Source organism: Alligator mississippiensis, chromosome 13 (genome assembly GCF_030867095.1).
Source record: "Alligator mississippiensis isolate rAllMis1 chromosome 13, rAllMis1, whole genome shotgun sequence".
Classification (NCBI taxonomy): domain Eukaryota; kingdom Metazoa; phylum Chordata; order Crocodylia; family Alligatoridae; genus Alligator; species Alligator mississippiensis.
In genome coordinates this window covers 54,745,979-54,772,260 of record NC_081836.1, presented here as the reverse complement: position 1 = coordinate 54,772,260, position 26,282 = coordinate 54,745,979, and the positions used below count along the sequence as shown (strand labels likewise).

The window sequence follows — 26,282 nt, the reverse complement described above, 5'->3', positions numbered from 1 at the left end:
CCCCGTTCACACCTGAATGCCTCTCCCCAAGCAAGGGCCCTGCCTGCCCGGGACTGCAAAGAATGCGGTTCAACTTGTCGGAAGATACAGCCCTTCTGTCTCACGGGAAGGGCCCTCCCCGTCCACGCACGCCCTCGCTCCCTCTCCGCTCCTTGCCCTGCCACCTCCTGTCTCCTCTCGCCCAGCCCCTGCCTTCTTGCTAACAGGAGGCAGCAGGTGTGCAGACCTTGCAGCGGGCCCTTGGTCCTCAGGTGAGGCTCTTACCACTTCAGCAGCCGCCTTTATCGCCTCCTGCAGCCCATACAGCTTCCCCGCAACCAGGAAAACCCCTGCGGTCCATATCGCACAGGCCTCGTGGACCCAGTGTTCCTGCGTGTCGCCCGCCGGCTCCTGAGCCGGGGACTCGGGCTTGCTGCACTCGTGCCTCTTGGGCTTCTCCGCCGCCTCCTCGCCCTCTGTCCTCTCATCACAGCAGTAACAGCTTTGTAGTTTCCTAAACATCCCCCTAGAGCTCGACCGGAGAGCGCTCTGCTTGGCCGAGTCGGCAGCGCTGTCCAACCTCGGCACCTTGCCGACGACAGCGCTCGCTGGACAATTATCCGTTGCTTTGAGCACGCGCTCGGCGGGCAGAGGCAGGGGCGCCTCGTCGCTTGGCCCCTCCACTTTGATCTTGTCTTTCAGCCTCGACTTCTTCTTCGGCAGGCAGTCCTCGGGGTAGTACGGCCCGCACAGGTCCCCCAGGTCTTTGTAGTTGGCTGGGTTTCGGCAGACGCAGCACACCAGGCAGGTGGCGTTGAGCGTCTTGGACACCACGGGGCCCAGGTGCATGGTGGAAGACGAGGGCAGCGCCGCTCGGGGCTGCGGTGCGGCCCCGCTGGGAGGCAGGGCCTGGGCTGCGGACGAACGGTGCTGCTCCTTCTGAAGCCTGGCCTCGTCCCCGGGGGAGTTGATGACGGTGCAGGTGGTGGTGAACTCGTTGTGCTTCTCCACGCGCACGTACGGGGAGAAGGGCAGTGCCCGGCTGTCTGTCCGCAGCCGCTTGCACGAGATGTACTTCAGGCGGATCTCCGGCTCCGTGGGGTGGAGCAGAGGGGCTTGCTGCTGCTGCCGCCGCCGCTTGCCCCTGCTCTTACATCGCGACGCCACGTTCTTGGCCTTGCCCCGGGCGAGCCGCTTCCTCTGCCGCTTGGAGTAGCCATTGTAGTTGGAGTGGTTGGCTCGCTGCTTCGGCGCCCGGGCCTGGCCCGGGGCAGCTCTCCCCTCGGGGCCTTCGCCGTTTGCAAAGTCTTTGTCCTCGCTCTTTGGCTTCTTCCCATCCCTTTGTCCCTCTTCCCCATTGCCCAGCGTGTTCCCCGCGGCCGCCCGCTCCCTGGCTGTCAGGAGCAAAGGAGGGGCAAGGGGAGCCCGCTTGTCCAGGGGGTTCTTGGCCAGGCCGAGGGCTGCGGCTTTCCCCTTCCGGCTCCTTTTCTTGGGCAGCAAGCCAAGGCTCTTGGCGGCCATGCTGCCGCCGTGCTGTGCCGGCTCGGGAGACAAGCAGGCCTCACCCCTGAAGCAGTCGGAGGACAGTTTCTTGCCGTTCATTAGTTTCCCTTTTAAGGATCTGTTGTTCGAATTTCTGCATAATTGCTCTGCTACTGAAGCGGCAGGAGACTTTTGTGCCATGCCCTGGCTCAATGGCCTGGCTTCTCCCACCGCTGGGGTTACACTCCCATGCTTCAAGGCCCGCTCCTTCTCTGCAGCGGAGGGGCTCAGAGGGTTGCGGCGAGCGGTAGCAGCGGCAGCGGCGGCGGCGGCAGTTTTGCAGGCAAACTTCTTCAGGTTGGGAGAAGTGATCTTCTGCACGATGGCCTCCAGCTTGAGGCCCCTGCCCTTCCGCGGAGGCAGGACTTTCGTCTTCGTGGCCCCCTGAAACGCGGCCCGAGAGGTGATTTTAATGCAGACGTCGGGGGTCTCTTTGGCCGGAGGGGGCTTCAGGACGGCCTCGCAGGGGCTCTTGGCGGGCAGTTTGGCCTTTGCCTTCTTGGTGGACGGCATCCGTTTGAACAAGCTGGGGGAGGCGTCAGGCTTCTCGTCTTTGGCGCCACTGCTGTTGCTCCGTAAAACCAAGTTCCTCTTCTTGGCCGGGATGGGGGAGAGGAAGGTGGATTTTCTCTTCAGGGAATGCAGCGGCCGCTCAGACATCTTGCTGCCCATGCCAGCCCCTGGCTTGGGGAGCTTCATTCTCTTGCCTACCTTGCCCTCCTTGTGAGGGCTGCCCTGGGACGCCAACTTGAAGGCAGGTGAGAGGTGGTTGTTGGAAAGGAGCTTCTTGGGCGCCTTACAGTTTTTGAGCCGGACCTCCACGGTCCTCCGCTCCCGCCTCCGCTTGGTGTAGAAGACCTCCTGCGTCTTTGTCCGGGACCGGAGGATCATGGACCTCTGATCCTTCACCTCGGTCTCTGGAGCCTCTAGGTCTTTAGGCTTCTGGCCAACCAAGTCGTCGTTCTGCACTAGGTTTGGGACTAGGACTGGAGCCAGATCGCTGGGATTTTGGACACCTTTGGGGGCTGGCTTCCCAGAGCGCTTCCTGGCCTTGAAGGCAGCTCTCTGCTTCATGGCACAAGCCGATTTCTTCCCCAACTTTTCCTGATGGTCGGAGGCTTTCAGCCCTTCCAGAGGGGCTGGTGTCCTGGGCTCCGTCAAAGCAGTGAAAGAGCGGGTGCACATCCTCGCTGGCAAGCCCTCCGCTGGAAACCGAGGAGTCTGACCATGGGCATTCTTGCTTGGTGTTTCAATCTGGCTCTCTGGCCCAACACATGTGCTGCCCACCACGCCAGCTGCCGGGACGTCTTTGATTAGGCTCGGCACCAGCTTACCAGAGTCTTCTCTCTCCGACAGCCGGCAGTGGACCCTCTTGCTCCGTAAGCTTTTGGCCCTCAAGGTTGGCTCTGATTTTATCAGCAGATTTTCAGGGGTCACTTGGTTCTTTACCTTGACTGACAAGGGCATCTCAGATTCTGCCTTTCCCTGGAGAGTGCGCTCGCTCCCCACAGCTTCATCCTTGGGTTTGATGTGAGACAGGGAAGATTCAAACCAACTCTTCACCTTGGTTTCGGTGCCAACGGCTGGGCCTAGGAGGATCACGGACTGGCCGGACAACCGAGAGGAAGGAGCAGAGTTTTCTTTCTCCACCGTGCTCACCGTCTCTTCCGCTGACACGGGCACATCGCTGGAAGAGAGCACGGTTGCGTTCTCGGGCGGTTTCGGCGGGGACGTGTCGTAGATCATGGACTTCTGCTCCGAACTCGCCAGCTCGCACAGCGAGGAGTATTCTTCAGGCTCCAAGTCGGACTCCTTCAGATCCGGAGACGATATCATGGGAATCTCACTGAAGTCCCCACCTGAACAGCAGTGCCTGGTGTCTTCCAGCCATCTCTCATTATCTGCTTTGGTGGCCTCGTCATACGTCAACGTCTCTTCCTCTTCCTCCCCCATCTCCTGCTGGCTGAAATCCTTCGCTTGCTCATTCTTGGCTGGCTGTTCGCCATCGCACATCTCCATGCTGCAGGCATTTTTTTTCTCCTTGCAAGACCCAGCCAATTTGCTGTGGAATAAGCCCTTGGAAAGGTCTGATGATTGCAGGCTTGACCCCAGGTCCTTCCACCTCAGGCAGGATTCGCTGAGGCTTTCATCTGGCCAGTCAAAATGCTCCATGGTGCTCTCAGAGCCCACCGAGTTGGCGGTGGTGTTGGAGTAGCAGCTGTAACTGGCAGCCCCAGAGCTGGAAGTAGCAGCTGGGATGCTGGGCTTGGAGTTGTATGCCAAGGAGCTCGCGTCTTTGAGGGCGTTCTTTGTTTCTGCGGCTGCAAACTCCACCGAGGGATTCTCATAAACCTCCTCGCTGAAGTCCTTGCCGTTGTTTCCACCAGAGGCTTTGTCTAACTTCAAGGATTCAGTGAGGGTGCTCGAGTCCCCTTGGCTGGGCCACGTGCCCTTTACCATCGAGTCCAGGCATGTCCTGTGGTTTTCTAAATGAAAGGGGGATTTAGTCGCTTCCTTGCTCAAGCTGGGGGAGTCGGCCCAAGCCTTGTCCACCTTCTCATTGATCGCGTCTTGCAAGACGATGATCTCGGATGCCAGCTCCTCCTGTGAGAGCGCGCTCAGGAGCAGCCGTGGGCACTCCCTTTCATTAGTCACAAACTTGGTGAAGGTGTCCAGGGGCAGGTTGGCGTGGATGCTCTGGAAGGAATCGTCGGACTTAGTGGACATGTCATCCGGGGACGTCACAGAGCAGGTGGACACAGATTCGGGCTTGGCCTTGGAGTTGCTGTTGACTCTGGCCGGGCTGCGGCCCTGTCCGCAGTAGAGGAAACTTCTCTCCAGTTGGTCTTCGGACCCGCTCAGGTAATCGGCATCCTGGGTTTCGGCATGGACAGACTGTGGGGTGCTGAGAGGGTCTGACAGGGGCGTCCCCACCTGCTCAGCAGAGTACGTGCTGCTCTCAGGGCTGCAGTGCTGCCCTTTGAGCTGCTCCGGCGTCCGAGGAGGGTTCTTGATGCCTTTCTTCTGGGCCATGGACGACTTGGACAGGAGAAGCTGCTGGACGGTGTTGGAAATGTTTTCCACCTGCGAGGTGAGCGCGGTCAGGCTCTGCAAGCTGAGGTCGGACAGCAGGTTCTCAGGGATCTTCTCCTTTTGCAAGCTTTTGCAGTTCCCAGGCTGAGCCTCTGGACTCGTCCCATCTGTCGGAGAAGGGTTGAGCAAAGGCATGAAGTGGCTGTGGTCGGTGATGCCGGCAGGGAACGTCCCGGCGCTGAGGGACTGCTGGCTGTACTGGAAGTTCTCCAGGTTGGGCATCAGCGGGGAAGGCGTGGAGCTGTAGGACGGAGACCGCCCGACAGAGCGCGCCGGGGAATGACTCGAGCTGGGGCTGAAGGTCTGGTAGTACTGCTCCGGCGTCCTCACAGGCGGTGCATCGCCCTGACAGTAGGACTGCCCTGGCTGGCTGTAATGTTGGTACTTGGCCAGGTTCTGGTAATGGAGGGTTTCCTGGGCATGGTGTCTTCCTTGCAGGGAAGGCTGGGGCTGCGGCTGCGGCTGCTGCTGCTGCTGTTGTTGCTGCTGCTGTTGCTGCTGTTGCTGCTGCTGCTGCTGCTGCTGCTGGTCGTAGCTCATCCGGTTGGCCTGATAGCCGTGCAGGTTTTGCACTCGCTGCCCGGAGGCCAGGTTGGCGGCGTTGCCCAGAGGCCTCTCGTGCTGCGGCTGGCCGGAGGGCGCGGTGCAGCTCTTGTAGGAGTGAGCCGTCTGGCTCCCGCCCGGCACGGACGAGTACGTGGAGGAGGCCGGGAAGGACTGGGAGTGCTGGGTGAAGTGGGGGGTCTGGGAGAAGGGCATGGGCGAGGAGACGTCATTTTGGATCTTCTGCCTCGGCAGCTTGGGGTAGGTCAGGGCGGGCGGCTGCTGGAGGTGCAGGGAGTGAGTCCTGAAGGGCAGCTGCGACGCCTGCTCGTGGTACTGCCGGCTGCCCGGGGGAGCCGGCGTCTTCTTCATCAAGTTCTCCTCATACTTCGCCACCCCTCCGGCTAGGGCCTGCGGCTGGGCCCCCCAGGCCTGCAGGCTCTCGTCCCCCGAGTAGCGGGCCGGGTACGGGCTGTTCTCTTGGACGGCGTAATTCGAAAAGGACGGCCTGCCTTGCAGCTGCTGGCCAGGTAATTGCTTATTTCCCCGGTGATACTTCTCCACGGCGCTGTTCTCGTACCCCGGGTACGGCAGCTGCTGCTGATTGTAGTACTCTTTCGCCACCAGCCTCTGACGCTCGCAGTTCGGCCCTGCCTGACTTTGATGCCTGTAATTCTCCAGGCGTGATGTATCTTGTGAAGTCTGCTGGTAGTTCTGCTGGTTGCCATGGAAACCACACCTTTCTCGAAAGGACTGCATGGCTCGGGCTTGTTATCTGTGAAGAGAGAGACAGAGGATTCAAACGAGCCGTTTGCTTTTACCTCGGGTCCGGGCGGGCGGCTTTTCCCCCGCCCCCCCCAGGTCTCTCTCGTGTCGCTTTTGGGTGGCAAAGCCAGGACGAGGTTCGGGGAGACGGGCAGGGGGGTCCCGGCCGGATCGCAGCGGCTCCGTCTCCCTCCCAGACCTTCGCTCCCCGCGGCCGCCAGACCCCCAGCCTCGCCGGCAAACAAAACCGCCCCGATCCCCCCCTTCCCGCCCCCGCCATTCCTCCCTCTCCGAGCAGCTGCAGCCTAGTGACACCCTCGGGGTCGGGAGCGCGGAGCCTGCCCTTCCTGCCTCAGCATCTCGGCTGCCAAACAATGCAGGTGGCAACCCCACCGGGCCGAGCCCTGCTTCACGCCCCTGCTCCCCCGGCCCCGGGCTGCTGGCAAGCGCTTCGCGGAGCCATCCTCCTCCTCCTCCTCCCCGCGCCCTCCCTCGGGAGCCCGGGATCCTGTGATCTGGTTACCGCGCCTGGAGTTACGACTTGAGGACAGGAACACGGGCTCTGCCACACGAAATCATTTCGACTTCCTGGTTCTGCTTGCCTTCCCTCCTTCTCCTCCAGACATCCCCCCCCCCTCCGCTCCCAATAACCTCCTCAATTGGTCTGATACCATCTGGAATCTGTCTGCTGCTTCAAGCAGCCGTCTATTAGAAGCGCAGCGAGGCACAGCCATCATCAAGCGTCCCGATTTCCTAGCCCCGATTGTGTTAGGCGCAAGGCAGCACCTGCCTCCCGTCTTCACTCGCGGAGGCCGCTTGGCCGATTGCGTGCCGCGTGGCAGGCGACGCCTGCCCAATACAAGGGCGAGGGGACGGAGGCTTCGCCAGCCCCTTGCGAACACACCGCTTGCATCCTGGGGGTCTCCCTTGGCGAGGGACGGCGCTGCCCCCCGCCACGTCAGCTCCCCCGTGGCCTCTCCGGGGGGGCCGTCATGGGGAATCCCTCCTCTGCCCCTCGCTCTGCTCCTCTGGCCAACAGGGAGGGGGGTTTGTAAGGGAGCTGTGCTGGCATCCACAAGCTTGCCTCCAAACCAGGGGAAGGGAACTCCTTCCCTGGCCCCCCCCAGCGCAAGGCATTGTGGGTAAGCAAGGACACCCCCCCTGGGGGGGGGGGCACTCTACAATGTAGGCACACCCCCGTGCGTGGTGATGCTGTGTCATGGCCCTAAAACCCCTGGGCCAGGCCCTGCTCCTCAGAGCCGGGGGGCCCTGCAGGTCGTCATGCCGGCCCCCGCGGCTCCCGTTCTGCAAGGAGACCCGTCTCCCCCATCCTCCCCTGGGGCTGATTATGGAGATGGTGGTAACAAGGGGCACGGCGGCGCGCCCTACTTCCCCACTTCAGCGCGTGCTGGCTGGTGCGTCTCACACATCACGCCAGACGCCTGCTGGGAGCCAAACCGCGCCGCGCTCCCAGGCAGGAGGGGGTTTTTTTTTCCCTTTCCTCTTGCTTTTTTTAACATGGGCATCTCTGGCGCGCGCTGTCTGTGCTAGGGACTGATCTGAGTCATCCCTACTCCTTTCACTGGAGATGTCAGGCTGGATGTGCCAAACAAACGGCCCCCACGCAGCACCGCTTGCGTGCACGACACTCAGGCACAAGGTGGGCGCACACGCACACGTGCCCAATGAGAAGCATGCACACGCGTGCCGTGGCGTGCGTTAACACCTGTCCCGCCCACACGCGCCCCACACCCTCTCTCCAGGCTCCCAGCTAAGGTCACCAAGCTCTATCCATCCTGCCACGCGTGAAGCAAGGGGACCCACTCCATGCCGGGGGCTTGCTCTCGCAAGGAGAGCAAGCCCCCAGCCTGCCCGTGGCCACCTGACCCCATCCCGGGACGTCCCACGCAGCCAGCACACTTCTGAGACTGCAAAGTGTGAAGCTTTGCTTGGCTTCCTGCACAAATAGCTTGTCAGCTTGTGCGGGTCCCAGCCCGTTCTCCTTCCCCGAGGGGCGTCCCACGGGTGTCGTTACCGTTTCAGCACCTTCCTAATTCCTATTAATTTATTTATTTCCTACAAACCGCATTCTCCCGACTCATGGCCCCCTAAACCACTGGGAGGATTACTCCTGATGAGGTCCCACTGCAAATCTCCCTCTGCTTCCCACCCCCCCAAGCACCTCTCCTCTCCCCTCCCTCTCCCCTTTAGGGGCCCACAGGCTCCTTTTCATTTAGCTCTTCTGTATTACAGCTGGATTTCCCAGGACGCCCCGGCAGCCGAGTGCGGTTAAAGCATATATCTCGGTGGAAAGACAGTTCAATTAAAATACGTTGAGCCCCGCGCTGGGGCCACGCGGAGCAGAAATGGTGGAGAGCGTTTCCCTGTCCCACCAAAGAGGCCAAGGAGGGGGAGGGCCGGCGAGCAGGGAACAAAGGAGTGGAAAAAAAAAATCAAAGCAAGGCCTCTGGGGCAGGAGGGCGAAAGCAAAGGAGAGGGAGAAAGGGCCCCTGACGCGACACATGGAAGTGGGTTTGGAAAATGAAAGCCGCTTGTGAAAATACGGGGCTGTCACTTTAAGAGCAGACTCTTCCCCCTTCCCCCTTTCTCGTTTATTATTAATTATTGCTACTTTTCCAAACAGCTGGGGCAAGGCCAGGCCAAGCGCAAGCGCTGGGCTTTGGGCGGGAGGTTAGCAGAGGCAGAGGCGGATGAAAGGGCTTGGCAGGAGAGAAGGGGCGAAGCGGGTTCGAGCTTCCCGGTGATGTGCTCCCCAGCTGGAAAAGCCCCAGACCTGAGGGGTCCCCGTGGGAAGAAGATCAGGATTCATCCTTCCCTTTGCCAGCCTCCAAGAGAGCCTGCAAAGCTCCTGAGGACAGGAGGCCTGGGGCAGTGGGATTAGCAACGGGGACTTGGAGCTGACAAAACCTCCCCCAGCAATCTCGGCTGCACCTCCCAGGCTGCAGGCTCCCCCCCCCGTCCTGCAGCCGGCACTGAGGGCCAATGCACCCTCGCTGTAACCCTTGCAGCGACCCCGATCCCTGGGTCACTCGTGGGTGGCTTTGGCCACTGGCAGCACCGTGCACCACCCACACTTGTAGCACAGTGGGGCAATGGACTCCCCCCGGAGCAGGTTCTTGTGACCCCGGGGACAGGGTCCCTCGGCCCCGCCTGGGCGTCTCGCAGGAGAGAGCTCAGCTCAACAACCGGCGAGACCTAAATTGGGTTGTTTTACCTTCAAGACAGCCTGGGAGAGCGCTGCACGCCGGGTCAGCCTGTCCCAGGAGCAGCGGCGGGGGAGACAGCCGTGTCAGGGTGACACGCATACCACGCAGCGCTGCACGCTTCCCAGAGCCCTGCCCGGCGCGCGAGCTTGGGACCAGGCAGAGAGCAGGGGGAGTGCGACGGGCAGCCCAAGGGGCGAGGGCAGCGAGGGTCCCCGTGGCTGGGGGCCACCAAAGTGGCAGAGGAGATGGCTTTCGCCAGCCTGAGGGCGGGGAGGGAGAGCGGGCAGGTGCTGGAGCCAGTGGCTGGGCGGCCGTGAGGTTGGCTACAGCAAAAGGGTAGTGGGTTTTAATGCCAGGGGCCACGGCCTGGTTGGGGTCAGGGAGGAGGTTTGGCCTTTTGCTTTATCAAGACTTGGCTCCACCAGCCGTGGGAGCAGGGGGCGCAGAGCATCAAGGGAGCTCATTAGTGCAGGGAAAACACCCCTCCAGCATGGAGATCCTTCCCAGCCCTCTGCCCCCTGCTCCGTGCAAACCGGCTTCAGCCCTGGGAGATGCTGGCACGTGCACAGAGCCCCTCCAGGCAGCCAGGGCCCGTCTGCCCCTCCGTGCCATGGCTCTGGAGCGGGGCCGCAGGTCAGGGCCGGGCGAGAGCCGTTCCCACAGCCCGTGCTGGCTCGGGCGCACGTCAGACATTCCTTCCCCTGCCACTCGGCCAGAGGCAACCTCCGCCCCCGCGGCTGGGCTCCCAGCCTCCGGGGCTGAGCCGCCAGGCCTCAGGAGCAGGCCACTGCCATGGAGACGACCTCTTATCTGACCAGTGGTTTGGGATGATGCGGTGTGCTGGGGGGGCCACGATTCAGCTGCCTCCGGTCCTGATCCCACCCACCCACGCAGCCTGGGGACCCCCAGGCAGCGCCGGCCTGGGGCACGTTCTGTCTCACGGCCCTGGGAGCACCGCGGCGGCTGTGGAGGGGAGCTAGCAATTGTCACCTGACCCCAGGAGGCAGCACAGATGAGGATGACCCCGCAGCGACCCAAACCTTTTGTCCTTCATGGTCCCTTTCACAAGCGGGGAAACTGAGGCACGGAGCAGCCAAAGCACGCAAGCACAGCTGAGCAGCGGAAGATGGGCTCCTGGCATCCCGTGCCTCCCCTTTCCGCTCCAGCCATAAGGCACCTGTTCCCATCTCCTAGCTGCAGCCACCCATGCCAGATGATGGCCAGCGGCTTTCCCAGAGGGCTCTGCCCCGCAGGGTGAAGGGGTTGCACTTGCTGGGGGCTGCTGGCCTGGTCTGCAGCACTGAAACGCAGCCTTGGACACGGAGATGGAGGCCACCATCCCTGCAGCATCCCACCATGGCCACGGGGACCTGCCAGACCTGGAAGAGGAGGCGCTGACTGCTCGGGCTGCTCCAGGAGATCTATCAGCCCCCGCAGGAGCAAGCCCATGCGGTCACGAGTGCTGTGGGAGAGGAACCTCTGAGCTGCTGAGCATCTCACTGCACTGGACCCTTCGGGACTGGCTCTGAAATGCAGCCCCGTGGGGCAACAACAGCCCTGACAGCACAGCAGAGCCAGCCCCTCCCCGGCTGCCCGGACCATGCAGCGTGGCCTGGCAGAGCCAGGCAGGGCTGCGGTGCTCAGCAGGTGCTCCCTCTCCCGTCCTGCCTGTGGCCCCGCTCGGCGGCAGAACGGAGCAGATGCTCCTGCTGTTTCTTGCAGGCCGCGAGTCAAGCAAGGTAAACCCCTGTCTGGATGTGGGGAGCAGCTGTGGGCCGCAAGCTCCCACCCCCAGGCCCTCTCTCCCTGCCGGAGTCTCCGGGATCTGAGCTTTCAATTAAAAAGAAGTTTCTAGCCCGTCTCGTGATCGCCTTCACAATGGAAATCAATACCCTGCTGTCTTATTGAATCTGCAGCCAGACAGACTGAAACAATAGCGGTGGGGGGGGAGGCACTGCCTCTAGTCAGTTTAACCTCCACCGCCTAGTTCTGCCTATTAAGCAGCCAGCACAGCTTGTGAGGGCCACCCGGGCCCCGACGCTAAGGATCCATCCAAGCCTCCAGCACCGCCTCTCTCACACACACACACACACATGCACGCATATGCACGCATGCAGCGCACTCCCAGGCTGGGCCGCCCCGCCGCAGCCCGGCTTCCCGAGGGCATGTGAGAGTCACGCATTTGTCAGCAAAGCCTGAGAGGCAGCCCTGAGGAGCAGGAGAAGCAGACATTTGGAGGGTGGGGGGAGAGGCAACCCAGCATCCAGGGGAACCCCACAAGGCCTCCTCGAGTAGGAGAACGGCGCTATGAGAGGAAGGAGGGGCAAGGAAGCAGGGGGTCTTTGGAGCATGACGGAGGAGCCCCGTGGGGAAAGCCCCAGGGTGCTGCCAGCTCCCGCCTCCTCACGCAGGCAGCCAGCGAGCCACTGGGGAGGTCCCTGCGCACCTCCCGGGGAGCGCGGCGTCCTGCTGGCATCAGGCAGGAGCACGGGGCAGCTTCTGGAGCCCGGTGTGGGGGCACCAGGGCTGCTTCCACCTGGGGCACGAGGGGGCGAGACCCCTTTCCCCCTGCAGACGGCTGCTCAGGAAGGAAGCCTCCCGTGAGCCTCGTGCAGAGATGGTGGGATGGCAGAGCTGAGCAATGTGGCCTAGGTCACACCGTCCTGTCTCTAGAACATGCGGGGGTGGGATGGAAAAGCTCCCAAACACACTGGGGAGGGTCTGGAGCAAGCGGGTGCCTGGGAGCTGCCTGGTGCAGGGCAGGGTACAGGGGGCCAGGCCCTCCTTGTCCTGTGCCACCCTATCCCCGCGGCCAGGGGTCAGCCAGGCCTGGCACTGGGGCCAGGCTGTTCAGGGGCAGTGTTGCCCCTTGTTTCTGAGGCTTGCAGGGGTGATGGGGAAGGGCCACATCCAATGCCAGCTGAAACCAGTAGGAAACTAAGCTCTGGGCCAGGCCCTCCAGGAGGGAAGGCGCACTCAGGGGACCTGCCGGTCCACACTACGCTCGCTCTGCTGTGCCCGGGCACATCCTCTCATGGCCACGGCCACGCTTCCACCTAGACGCTGGTAATCACCCCGCAGCCACCACGGCCCTGGGCAGCTCCAAGCTTCTTTCCAGGTTGCAACTCTTCTCTTAGGACCCGATCCTGGGAGACGCTAACTGGTGGCCTTCGGTAGGACTGGCCAGAGCTCAGCTCCCTGCTGCTGCCACTCCCCTGGGTCCTGCCCCTTCCTCTTTGCTGCTTGGGTGGACTAACCACAACCGAAGGCCTCCCAGTTCCCTGCCTGCTCCAGGAGCCCTGGATCCCTTCCCTGCATCACTAGGCCTCCTGCTCCACATGCTGGGGGCCCGGGGCTGCAGCCTGGAGCCCCCCTGGCTTGGAGCCTGAGTCTGCGCACCTAACCCGGGTGATCCTGACAGCCCCCAGCCCTGGTCAGGGGCGCCGCGGCGGGGAGAGGAGGCCGGAGGAGGCAGGGAGCAAGGGGCAGGTTGGCAGCGGCTTTCTCGCCCCGGCTGGCTGCCCCGTGTCAGCGCCGGGGCCTGGCAGAGCTGCGAGCCGCGCTGGCCGCTGGCCATACCACAAACGGCTGCGCCTAATTGTGTTATTAAGGGAGCAGGAAAGAGGAGGAGGAGGGGGGCTGGGGGGATCGGAAATCGCTGCACCCGCTCCGCTCCCAGCTGCCAGCACAGCGGCTAATTGCGCATCCCTGTTAATTGAAACGGAGCGGCCCTGCTCCCGGCGACGAGGCTGCGGCGCGGGGATGAGCCCTGCCTCCAGCCCCAGCCGCCCCTGCCCCGTGCCCATGGGGGGGCTCCCGGGGGCAGGACTGGGACCCCCTGCGCTGGGTAGCGCTGCGTGGGTCTTCTGTACAGCTCAGTGCCCCAGGGAGACGCGACGCCGCAGCCCCCCACCCCCGGGCCAGACCCCGAGCCCCCTGGCCCGGCTCCACTGAGCACCACTGCAGGTGACTGTGGCAGCTACTCAGGGGGTTCCCGTTGGTGCCCCCCACTCCCCTGCCAGCTTCAGCTGCTATCGGTGCCCCCCTCTTTCTTTGAAGGGCCGGGAGCTGGAGCGTAGCACTCTCCCTCCCACCGGTTAAAGCCTCCCCCTCCCCACCAGGGTCGTCCCCTTCGACACCCAGTGATAAATTGCACCCTGCATTACCTGGGGCAGCAGCCGGGCCCCAGCGCCTCTGGGAACCGGGCCCCAACGCCTCACCTTGGGCTCCAAGCACGTGCCCCTGTTTGGAGAGCAGCTCGCCACCCCCTCGCCTGGAGCCCCCCCTGCTCCCAGCCTCGGTGGCTGACAAAGAAAACGCTGCCTGGGCTCAGCGAGTATGACTCAACATTTCTCCCTGCAGTCCCGGGGCCGCCTCTCCTCCGGCAGCACCCGCAAAACCCCGGGCACTGCCGGGCCCCGACTCCGCCGGGCACCTGCTGGGGCATCTGAGCCCGCGTCCTCCCCGATCTGGGCGCTCGGCTTCTGCGCAAAGCATCGCAGACGCCGCCGTAACACCGCGTTCCTCCGAGGGCAGGACGAGCGCATCCGGCCGCACAACAGATGTGGTGGAGAAGTGGCCCTGCAACGCCCCCTCCTTCCCTTGTTCTTTTCTTCCTTACTTTTGCTTTCCATTCTCTACCTTCACCCAGCTATTTCTTCCTTTTCTTTTTCTTTTTTAAGGTTAGCCCCTTAATTATGTGGTGGGTCAAAAGGGCAAAGGTCATTTCTTTCCTGGCCTTCCAATGCTGAAAACCTCAAAGGAATTCGAAAGGAGGGGGCGGAGGGGAGCCGAGCACATGAAGCCAGCCGCCGAAAACCGAGAGCATCTTGGGCTTGAAAACCGTGAGCAAGTCACCGAAGTCCCTTGTGCCTCAGTGAAATGCCAGCTGGCAGGCTGGATTCGGGAGGAAGAAGAAAAAAAAAAAGCCAGGAGCCTCACTGCAAACCAGATGCTCAACCTGAGCTGAGCTATCCTGGGCAAATCCTCTCTGCAGCAGGGAAGCGGGCGCTGGAGCAGAATTCATCGCTGGACCGAACGTGGCGGGAGGGAGCGCTCCTGTTTATTGCTGGATTGACATCAACCTTGAGGGGCTTGCGAGAGCGAGGAAAACAGGTCGATCATTACGTGGGAAATGTGACTAAGGTTAAAGAGAGACCTGGCACTTCAGTCTCCGCACCTAAATCTTTTCCCGGCCCCTGCCTGAAGCTTTTGACACCACCAGACAAAAGCAAGGACATGTGAAATGATGCGCTGACCCTCTGTCCTTCGCAGGTGCGGCGTGTCTGGCCGGGTGGACTGAGCCCCCACGGCTGGTGCAGCGCTACAGAAAGTCAGCGCCTCCCTGCCCTTGGCACGGCCCTGATGGATGGCCTCCTCTTCATCGATCAGATGGACCGCACGGGAACTTGCCATGCATATCGGCCGATTCTGGTTTGCAGGTGGCTGCGCTAGCTGTGGCTGGCTGCCGGTCGTGGCATGAAGAGAGCGAGAGCCCGGCTGCCGGGAGCTGCCCGCTGTCCCCCTTGCCAAGGGAAGAGGTGCACGGCACAGCATTGCTCTTCGCGGCTGTGGGGAACAGGTGCCCCGCGGAGTGCCAGCCTGGCAAGCAACTGCATGCGCCTCCTGTCCCGCTGATGAGCAAAGAGCAGTCTTGGTTCAACAACCAGGTGGAGCAGGGTGATAGATACCCTCAATTCACACATCTGCTCCGTGTTCACACGGAGCCCGAGACGGGCAATGAGGCATGCATTTGAACACCAAATGAGGTGTGCATCTGGACACCAAATGAGGTGTGCACACCTCATTTGACTGTGCAATTAGCTCACACGGAGCCCGAGATGCCCATGCTCAGTCCCTGGGGGGGGCCTTCTATCACCGTGAAAGAGCCGGTCTCACCTTTAGATGCCACCCCTCCGGCCTCGCCAGGCCTCCAGCAGAGGCGGGTTAGATACAGGTCCTTCCGAGCTCAGCCACCTTGGCTCTCAGAAGTCCCTGTGCATCCCTTCCTCAAGGAAAAAGCCCTCTGCCAAGTCCGTGACAGGCCCTACTTGGCAGTGGTGCCATCAGCATTTCCCCGAGGTTTGGGGTTTGCACATGGGGAGGTGCAAAGAGGCCTGGCCCCTGAGCCCACACATGCAAGAGAGACGGGTTCCTTGGAAATAGCATGTCCCAGCAAAGTGACTGGCACCCCCCAAGTATGACCCGCTGTCACGATGGCCCTTGGAAAACCCTCCAGTCTCATAGCGAACAAGCTGCCCCGGTGTTCGGAGCAAGGACTGAAAGCATTTACCTATCATTTTCTTTTTTTTTACCCATCATCTGTCCATCTTCCCTGCCTTCCAGAGAGCTACAGAGATCCCGTGGCACTTTGTGTAGAGCGATAATAAAATACCAGGGACTGCGTGTTTGAGAAGAGCCAAGTCGTCTCGCGTGCTCTTTTGCTCCTTCCTGGTATTGTTCCATTTGACATGACAGGTGCTTCATCGACACAACCCTGCTGGTTAGCTTGCGTTTTTCACTCCCGTTCCCTCTCTCCCTCTCTCTTCCCTCCCTCGTCCACCATTTTCAGGATATTATTGAAGACGGTTGTTCTAACGGTCAGGTGCCTGCAAAATGCACACCTCATTTGACCGTGCAATTAGCTCAGGCAATCAGCAGTAAATGTCCTGTAGAGACGCGACACACGAGGATTCCCGATGCACCGCCGCTTGCAAAGCCAGGCCTATCGGGTGAGAAGGAGCGGTCTCTCGTGGACCGTGCGACTGGGAGGAACACCAGGTTCCCGGTTCAGCTTCCCCACACTGCCTCAGTTTCCCCGAGCGTGAAATGGGCACAGTGATGCCCACCTATTCTGGAGGGCTGCGAGACCAAAGTCGAGAGAGCTTCCGGACTGCCGCGCAGGCGATGCACAGGTGCAAAGTGGCGAGGTTAATAAGGACGTGTTTCTCTGCGGCTGCCGCGGCTGTCATGATAGAACACCCTTCGTGTGGATTAACAAGCTGGTACCCGTGAATGCCAGGCTGATTGCTTCAGATAGTTTGCGCTCTGCTCTTATGCAAATCGCTGGCGAGGCCCCTTCCAGCAGAGACAGCAAAGCAGGCTTTGAAATGCCCTTTTATTGGCACTGCGATCGGACAAGCTGTCTCGCTGAAGCTATATAAACAAAACGCTGTTTCATTATCGCGGGGCCAGATTGAAGGAAAGGGGATGGCAGACTCCCCGGGCCAAACGCGGCAGAGATGGAAATTGCGGGGTTCAGTCTCGGAAGAGAAGGGGCGCGAGGAGCCGGCGCTGGTCCGACGCTCCGCGGGGCCACGAAACGAGGGGAACCGATGTCGAGGACAGGGAGGAGTGAGGAACGCCCCAGGGCGCAGGGCGCTGTCCCCGTCATCGCTTTCCCCACTGCCAACCTCCTTTTGCCCCCCCGGCCCTGTCCTGCTCTGAATCAATGGGACTCGATGCCTGCAGCCCAAAACGTTCAAAGTCGGGGCAGGCTTCCCAAAGGATTAGGGCATCTGACTCTAAACCAGTAGGAATTAAGCACCTAAGTCACTTTGGCTTCGCAATGAGGAGCAAAGCAGCAGGTAAAACACAGCTGGAGGGTTGGGGGTTTAGATTTATGGGACGCAGCTGGGGATTATACCCGCTATGAGACCTCACTGCGAATGCGATGCTCCCCCAGCCCCCCTCTTTTACTGGCTCCATCTGTTCCTGACCCAGCCCCGGCTCAGCCAGGCTCGGAGGTCTCCCTGGGACATGGCCTTACCTGCTCCAGGCAGGCCACCGGGCTCCAGTGGGATCCGGCTGAGATCCCGGTTCAGTCCATTTGACAGAGGAAATTAAACCTTTTAGGAATAAAAGAGTGCATCGATCCTTGCTCCTTTTATGGAGCTGGCTGCTTTGTAAGCAGCTTCCTCCTTTCCTGGGCCTAAGCACCTACCAGGGACTGAGCAGGGCCATAATCTGCATCTGAGTGTTTCTTGCGGTTTGCTGGCGAGAGCTTTCAAGTCCTGGCTGAGGATGCAGCGCTCAGGCCCTGTCTGCCCAGCGCTGCTGGATGCTCCACCCTCTGTCTGGGCCATGTGTTAAATAAAGACCCGAAACAACCAAAATGCCCACGAAGGCTTGGGCCGCGGAGGAGGGTTAACCCTCTGGGTGCCAGCACTTGGGATTTAGGGCCCTGGGACAGGACTGAGTGTCTCTTATTCAACGGTGCCCATTAGACCGCATAAGCTAAGCGCCCGAAGGAAGCAGGGATGGAGACATGGCTGGTGGGGAGTCACAGAAGCCATCGGGTTACTCCAAGCCCAGCCCGTTCAGACAGCTCTTCTGCTGAGCCTGGGTCACGGGAAGGCAGTGTGCCCGGCCTGCCCCAACATACCCCTTTGGGCAGCCCAAAGCCAGGAGGAAGCCTCAAATTGCTCCCCAGCCACAGGAGGAGCTGCAGCCGCTGGGGCTCTGCATCCCAGAGCCGCCCGCCCATCACAACCGGCTTCGCTGACCTCTGCACAAGCTTCCTGGAGACGCCGGAGGCGTTTGAGGCCGGAACGAGGCAAGGAGCCTAAATAAACTGGCCCCCTCCCCCTCGTCTGCACTAGACAAATATTTGGCCAGAATCAAAAACGGGACGATGCCGTGGAGAGACCCAGTGCGCGGCGGCACCCAGGTGCTTGGCGAATTCCTGCCATTCCTGAGCCCTCCTGTGCTCAGGCCCGTGCGCCGGGTGCTGTTCACCCAAACACGCGCGCGCCATCTCCCCTGGACTGCTTAACACCCCCCGGGCCCTTGAGAGAGACAGACCCTGCATCCGACTGAGCCATACGTGACCCCCATATGACTCCCCATTCGCCTCTTCACAGGATCGGGGGGACACGCCATCGGTTCAGGGAGGCAGGCGGGGGTTGGCGATGCCAATGATGCCGAGGGGCAGGGAGAAAAGCAGGAGGCAGCATGCAAGTAGGATGCCCTGGAGATTTGCAGGCAATGGCACAGGCACTACCGGGGTGCTCAGGGGAGGAAGGGGCCTTGGGGACCTCTCTGCACCCATCCATTTTGTGTGGCGAGGCTCAGGGCACAGGCCCCTCACGCCGAGCTCCAGCCCCCTTCTCTGAATGGCGTTGCTGGCTCTCGTGCCACCCCCGCGGCCGTGTTACCGCAAAGTGCCCTGGCTTCCACCTAGGGGCAATGCTGTTCACTGGTTAGAGCAGGAACAGGCATGAGCCCCCACCTGGGACCCTGACCCAATGTGACCAGAGGCTGAGCCGGACTGTGCCTCGGTTTCCCCATTGAGGGTGGTGGGGAGAGTAGCTCCCAGGTTAGGAGGGCACCATGTGCTGAGCTCCATGTGTGAAAGGGGTGGCAGGGGGCAGGTCTGACGGGCAGCTGCTTGCTAAGCCCCTCTTCTGCATGCACCAGCACGGTGAAACCAGGCTGGATATAACCAGCCCCGCCGTTCCCATACACCGTGTCCACCCTCCTCCACAAGGTCACGGCATCCCCTTAGGATTCACCACCCAGAACCCTCCTGCTCCCGCGCCGCCCTCCTGCTGCCCTACCTGCCTGCCCCACTGCCTTCCCCATCGCCTGCACATCTCCACGGCACCCCACGTGCACGCTGCCTCCTGCCTTTCGTCATCGCTGTCATCCCCAACCCCTGCCTGCCTCCCTGAACCGATGGTGGCACCAGAGCATCTGCAGGAAACGTGAGGTCTTGGGGGATGGACTTTGTGCTCTGTGTTTGTACAGCACCTTGCACAGCCGGGGCCGGGCCAGGCCTGGGGCTACCGCCACACACATAACCACCGCTTGTAAATACTGAGATGAGCCAGGCCGCCCCTAGCCGGGTGGACAGCCGTCTGCATCTCCTGCTGCTGAGCCCGGGGTATTTCCTCAGCCACAACTGGATCTCCAACAGCTTCGATACAGGGCTAACGTCCTCCCAGGGGAGCGTGGTAACCCCTCGCCCCATCCCGTGTCACATACGGCAGCATTTCCCCAGGCCGGGGCCTTCCAGGCTGAGCATGGCCCCGCGTGGCCCCGACGGATGCACCCCTTGCTTTCCATGTGCCAAGATGCTGTTGGCAGTTGGCACTACAAGCCCCGGTCTGGATTTTTGTTCATATTTCCCTTTCCGGGGGAAATCTGCCCCCTTCTCTCTTCCCAGGATGCAGCCTCTTCTCCCCCTTGACGGGCAGTTTGTATCATTTTTAGAGCCATAACAGGGTTTTTTGGGTGAGCTGGTCTCCCCAACTCCGCTGGCCCTCGCTGGGACCCCCGGCTTTGCGTGGATGCCGATGATGCCCCGTGAAGCAACTCAGCCTTTGACGCAGGACCCCCTTCTGCCCCACGCCGCGGCTTTCCTTGCAGTGCTCTCCGTCTCTTCCCTCCTGAGTGCGCCCCGTGTCATCCGCAGCTCCCGGCTGACATGCGATGACTTGCCGTGCGGGCCGCGCGGGCTTTTTCCAAACCAGAACCGTGCACACGCATGCCCGCGCTCACACGCCCTCTCCAGCACTCCCCGTTCTTTGTGCTGGCACGCAGACGGATTTACGGCTGTAATTCCCAATCGTGTGATGAAATATTACCCGCGTAACCCCCTCCAGCCTCTCCCACGTATCGATGGGAGAACCGACCACCCTGGAGCGTATTTATGACTTGATGTTATGCCATCACCCTTTGGGCATAAATGGATTTGCCTCTGCACACACTACATCTCCCCTCCGCGTTCTCTGTGCTATTTCAATCAATCCTACCCGGCGTTTCCAAGCGTTCCTGCAAAACGGCCCTGCTGGGATCTGCAGGATTTGGCCCAAGGTTGTTCTGCTCCCCCTGGGTGCCCTTACCTCTCCCCCTGCCATGGGGTGGCCGCAGATTCAGAGACGGGCAAGAATCAACCCTGCAGAGCGCCATGGCTCGCAGCCCTCCCTGCAGAGTCCACACTCGTGGCAGCCCAGATGCCTCCCCGCGAGTCCCCTCCTGTCCGACCGCGGGGATGCCGGCAGTCCAGCAGAGCTCTAGGGTTTTACTGAACTACCGGGCCCAATTTTTGGCAGCCCAAAGCCCCTCTGAACCTGGAGGCACACAACTGGGTCTTTGCGGGTGCAAATCGGATGACCACGTGCCAGTTTCCAGGGACACGCAAATGCTCCCAGGCATCTAAGGGGAGCTTCTCGAAGGCACGAAGCTCACCGGGCTCCCACCTGGTTCCTGCCCCCCATACAGCATCTCCCGCAGCATCGGACATTTGGGCTCCCCCACCCAGCTCCCCGAAGCGGCAGATCCCGTCTCAGCCGGGTCTGCTGCTTGGAGCGATGCATCCTACGGGAAGCATCCTGCCGGCCCCAATGCCTCCCCGGCCCACGCGCTTCCGGATGCAGCCGAAAAGCTCCAGGACGGCGTCTAGAAGCAAAAGGAAGCCGATGCCCTCCAGCATATCCCGTGCAGGGTCTCCAGGCCAGGGCAGCGCACGCTGCCTCTCCTTGTCCCCGCGCTTTGAAAGCATGGCGAGGATCCTTCATCTGCGGAAGAGAGGCCTCCAGCCCCCCGTCTCCGCTTCCCTTCCCCCCCGCGCACGGTTGAGGCTGAGCCTTGGCGTCTGCCTGCAGACAGGTCTGCACGCCAGAGATGGATTCAGCTGCGCGGCTGCCAGGAGAGCCCTCTAAGTCATCTCCCTGAGAGGAGCAGACAGCTCTGTAATGAAGCGTAATGCTCTGACGCTCCCATGAATGACACTGGCCAGCACCAGCTGAGTCTCAGCAGCTTATCAAAGCCTCATTTTTCTTTTTCCTGTTAGGGCGAGGGGGGAAAAAAATTAGCATAAAGCCCCCTCCAGAGCAGCGATCAGCGTGTAACAAAGAGGCGGGCTTTTAATAGCGTCCCCCCTCTCCCCCCCGCCCGCCCATGCTAAATCTGCCTGCCAAACAGCCTTTCCTGAGATACAGCTACTGCGGGCACTCGTGCCAAGGCCTGGCGCAGCGACTCGCAGCCGGCGGCCAGAGGGGAAGGCAGGAAGGGAAAGCAGAAGGGGCAGGAGAGTGGGAGGGTTGGAGGGCAGGAAGCAGGGAGGCAGCGCAAAGGAGACAGGAGAAGGCATCGCAGCTCCCAGCGTTGCTGGCAGGGGGACAACTACGGCTGGGGGGGCTGCGAGCTTCCTCCGGGGAGTGCCGGGAGGCATCTCTCTGGCTGCCACAGGAAAGGATGGAGCAAGAGCAGGAGGGGTCCAGAGTCGGAACAACTCCCCCCGTCCTCCCACCGCCTCTTCCTACCCGGGACAGCGGGGTGCCCGTGGCTTCCCCAGCTCTCCAGGCCCAGCACCTTGCTTCCTGGGCAGGCGGCACCGTCTGCTGGTGGCTCCCCAAGGCCGGGGGACTTGCCTCCCCTCTCCAGCGTGGCGGGACGGAGGCTGCGAGAGCGTGCACAGGGGAAAGGAGCCGGTGGGGAACACGAGGGAAATGTTACTACAGGCTTAACCTATTTTACAGGGCGCTGAGCAGGAATCCCAGGGAAGGGGGGCAAGGGGGGGCGGGGGGCGGTGTCTGATGTTGCATGATAAATTATTTCGGTCTTATGCATCCCCTCGCTGAATCCTGAAGACAAATACTCCGGCAGGTTAACTAGGAAAGCAGATTTTCACAAGGCCTTCTTCTATTTCCCTATTATTGACTCTGTCAATCATCTCCACCGCGGATCCTAACCTCTACCGCCCTGCAGAATCGCTGCCGTGCCTTTTGTTCCTGCTGGAAAAAAAAAAGGAAAAAAAAGCGGGGGGAGTGGGGGAGGAATTTGGGGCAGGGAACTTCCAAAACGGATGATTAAGGAGTTAATCTGCCTGAGATAGATAAGGAGCTTAGAGCTGCTGGTATTTTACTGTCCAAGTTTGGATTCAGTGTGTCTTAAACACTGGCTGGAATGTACTTAGATATGACCAAAGTACATGTCCCCTGGAGGAATTACTAGGTTGCCAATTAGATTTGCTTCCTAGATTCACTCAAACCTTCACAAGCTTCTTCAGAGAAGGAAAATTGCTGCCTGTCCCTGGAGACTGGAGTGGGAGGAGGAGGAGGAAATAAAGAGGAGCCGCGCGGCTTGCTGCTGTACAGCGCGCACCGTCAGCCATGCCGCGGCTTTCCTTATGAATGAATAAATCAGGCCCGTTTGGCTGCGGCGGGGGCGGCGGGGGGGTGGTGGGAAGGCAGAGCAGCCGCGCGGTGCTCCGGGTGCATCAGGCAGGACAGGCCACCTTGGCCCGGGGGCGGCTGGGCGCGCGGCAGTCACCCACGCGGTCGAGAGGAGCCCGGTGACCTTGACAGGTACTAGCTACGGTGTGGTCAAAGCGTGGAGGCTGGCGGGGGGCAGATGGAGGGGCCGGCTGGAGCAAATCCCAGAAAAGGGGCAAATCCCAGTCCTGAGTCACGGGCTGAGGCCACGGCGTGGGCCCTGCAGAGCTCTCCGTGGTAGTCCTGTACAAGCAGGAACACAGACAGACCCTGCGCCAGGGGCTTCCCAAGCGGGGCCGGGATCCCCGTCAGCCCCCCGGGAGGCGGTCGGCCACGTTAGCTGAATCAAGGTGAGCAGAAGCCCCCGTGGAAGGGCTGAGCATGCTCCCACCCCGGCGGGACGGGAAGCTCCCGAGCGCAGATCCGGGGCTTCCAGCTCGGCTCCGTCTCTCCCGCCAGCGTCTTCCAGCGCGCTCTCCGCTAGAGTTCAGGGAGTCCCTCTGCAGCCAAATATAACGCAGGCGAACCAAAATAGACTCTCTCCACCTGACGAGGCAGAAGAGAGCGCCAGCCCACCCTTCAGGCGCAAGCCCGAACAAAGAGAAGCGCTGTGCACCCTGCTAGGGAGGTTAACGAATTCTGCCTTCTGTCGAACCGACGAGGGAAGCGAATGTCAGCGTCAAGGGCCCTACGCTGGAAACGCTCTGTCCCCGGCTATTTAAATCTGGGGAATCTCTACGGAGCAGAAATCAGCTGACTTCAGCTGCCACGGCGGTGCAGGCGCGAGATGCCTGGACCCAAACCGCAGTCCGTTGGCAGGCGCGTGCAGGGAGTAGGGCCCTCGCTAATTGGCGCTCATAACGAGGAGCCCCGCTGCAAATTAGCAGGGGCTTGCGAACGGGTGAGTAAGTGGAAAGACGCAATTTCACAGAGCAAAATTAAAATAAGCAATACGAAAAATAAGCAATAAAAAGGCAAAGATTTTCCGTCGCAAAATTTCCTTTGTTCATTTATTTTAACAACTGCAGTCTAGTTTTCATTATTTATGATCCTCCGTAATGAACTGGTAATGGGATGGCAGATATTTAGGAAAAGTAATGAAGTTTGGGGACTGCGAGACCTCATTACAGCGCGGCTTTGGCGATTAAATCGTCACGGAGAAGCAGAGAGAGAAAGGTTTGGGGACAGAAAGCAACAGGGGGGCAGATCTGCCTTTCCGACTGAGATACAGGCGCACCCAAACGGCAAATCTGAAGACATCCGAGACGTGCGGGCAACTGGGGACCCAGACGTGAGACAGCGGGAAGGCGGCCGCGGTTATAAACCTTTTAAAGCGACAGAGATGCTGCCCTTGCTCGCAGCCTCATCCGGCCCCGCTCCTTCTCTGCCCTTCTTTGCTATCCAGACAGACGCTTCCCACCCACGGATCGGAGGTGGCGGCAGCAGACTTTGTGCAAAGTGGTTACAAGTTGCAGCATGCCAACACCTGGAGATCCCTGCCAGGGATCAGCCCCGCTGCGCTAGGTGCTGTACATATATCAAGCGAGAGGAGAGTCTTGGTCCCAATGGGTTCTTGGACCACGGGGTCTCCTGCATCACCCTTCCCTGCCATTTCTGCCTCTCCTCAAGGGCGTCACCGCTCCAGCTTCCTGGGTCGATGGCCCCATGCTGGAGTTGGAGGCCCTGCCCCAGGATTACTCAAATGCTCAGTCACGGCCGCACTAGGAAATACTTGTAAGGACCTGGCCATGTGCATAAAGAAAGCCTGCAGTTAAGTTCGCAGCTGGCTCACGGCTATCTACCTCCATGATCCTCACAGCCGCGCGCCCCAACACCCCCAGTGCCCCCGTGAGACAGGGCAGCGCCCTTACCCGAGGAGCCGGTGCAGGGTAGAGACAGCCGCTTGTACAGGGGTCCTGGGCCTAAGGCAAGTGCTGACCCTCCTCCATGCATCCCTCCTAGCATGCCACCAGATGCCAGGTGCTTTCTGGGGAGGGTGCTGGCCTGGGGCTGTGGGATCGGACGTCAAGCCCCAGCTCAGCCACAGGTGTCTAAACCACTCGTTCTCTTTGGGCTTCGGATCCCAACCTAGAAAGCGGAGGCCCCGTGGCTTTCTCTCGCCCGCCTCCCGTCTTTCTCACCCATAACCAGTGAACAGCTAGGGACACGCTCCGCCTCTTGTAACACATGTGGGTACAGCACCAAAAACTGCAGGGCCTCGACCGCAACGGGGTGCCTCAGCCGTACAAATCGTGACCAAGCAAGTGATTTGAAGACAAGGAGCCGACACGCCTGACACCGACTCCCCGCGGATGTGCGGCCTTGATCAAGTCACTTAGCATGGCTGCACCTCGACTGATTTCTGCAAAACGGGCCAGGCTTCCCCCCTTCCAGCGCTGAGAAGCCCTCAGAGGAAAGATTTAAATGCAAAGGATCACGACTGAATTATCCACTCACACAGGAGCGGAGGGTGATTAAGCCGCACATCCCCGGGATCCTCACAACATGCGCCGTGCGTATATAAATACACGTGTATCATTTATTATCGAGGAAGCTTGCCTGGGCTGCATTTGCTAAACCTCTGATTAGTTCCTCTGATTGTTTCCCAATCAAGTGAAAACGTATCAAGAACGCCAGCGTGGGTCTTTGCTGGGCTGTCTAGTCATCATCATTCACTGCTGGAAGATGCTGTTGTGATTTAAAGTTGTTGGAACATCAGCTTAAGATGCAGAGTGTCTTGGTAACAGTTGCTATGTAAAACATTGCGAGGTAGAATTTACTGTCACAGTTAATAATAGATGAAGGTTTTAGAATTTTTGATGCTTTACATTTTAAGCCGTTTGATTTATAATGTTTCAAAAAAGGGAGGAGAAGAAAAGGGAAAGAGGCAGGAGAGGAGCCGCAGCGTGCGGGCCTTAGGACGATCGGAGGGGTCCTGCGCCCCGCTGCTGGGAGTCGCCTGGGCTCAGCCGCGGGAAAGCAGCCCCCGGCGCAGGGCGAAATCCATCCCGGGCGCAACGGCGCTGAGCTCGTGTCTCATCCGCCCTTGGCAGGCGCGAATGGCTGACATCGGCAGCATTATGCCAGTATAATGGTGGCGAGGGATGAGCGCCAGGGACCCCGCTGGTCTTTCAAGCGCTCCGGGTGCCGCCTGCTCTGACCCACAGCTTCTCTCGTCCCTGCCTCTCAGCTAACCCCGCACGTGGCCTTGCTGCTGGGCATTTGGGAACGGGAGGCTGGCTCCTGTGATGCACGTGCTGCTTTTTGGTTCTCCGAACCCCTCTCAGAGGCGCATTTCAAGCCGGCTCCTTAAACAGACCCGATCCACGCGCCTGTCGGTGGCTGCCGTGTGCCACCGATTAAAAACGTGGAGCCAGAAATAAGGAAAATAGGGTCTTGCTGCTCGCCTGAGTCCTCAGCGCGTCAAGTAAAGTTCCCCCGATGCCTCGCTGGCAGCGTTACACCCATGGAAACCTGACAAAACTTTCCCGAATTCGGGGAATTTGCTCCAGATTTATCCCGGTGGCACGGAGAGCAGGGACTGGCCCTGGCTGCGGAAGTGAATCAAGGCTGTATTTACTGGGCCAAGCCTGAATTCTCGACTTGGTTTTTGCTCACTCCTAGACTCAGATCCACGAGAAGTCCTTATGCAGGTCAAACTCCCCCGGGAGTCCCCTACTGCCTTTCTCTCGTGGATCCTTCATCCCCCGTTTGGGCTTGGCTGTTAACTTTCCTGACCATTTTGCTTTGGAAGAGACTAAATATAACCAGAGCAAGGACCTCAAGATTTGGCTTGAGCCCTTATTCTTCAGTTTTCTTTAAAACGATAAATATAGCCATTAGCGTTTAACATCACCTCAGGGCCAAATTCAGCCCGGGTGTCCCTTCGCTGGCTGGCTGAAGCGGCGTTACAGCT

General features: G+C 60.5%; 1 protein-coding gene across 6 annotated transcripts in view; it reads right to left on the bottom strand.

Annotated features, from left to right (window-relative positions):
* Positions 1-26,282, bottom strand: part of RAI1 (retinoic acid induced 1) — a 113,131-nt gene that overhangs the window by 11,922 nt on the left and 74,927 nt on the right. For 5 of the 6 annotated variants that reach the window (XM_019494732.2, XM_014604312.3, XM_019494733.2 and 2 more), the window contains one exon: positions 265-5,932. In XM_019494732.2, the coding sequence (XP_019350277.2) occupies positions 265-5,916 (5,652 nt within the window). In that variant the 5' untranslated portion in view covers positions 5,917-5,932. Of the gene's footprint in view, positions 1-264; positions 5,933-6,445; positions 6,528-26,282 lie in introns of those variants that run through there. The other variant, XM_019494735.2, reaches the window with a different exon arrangement.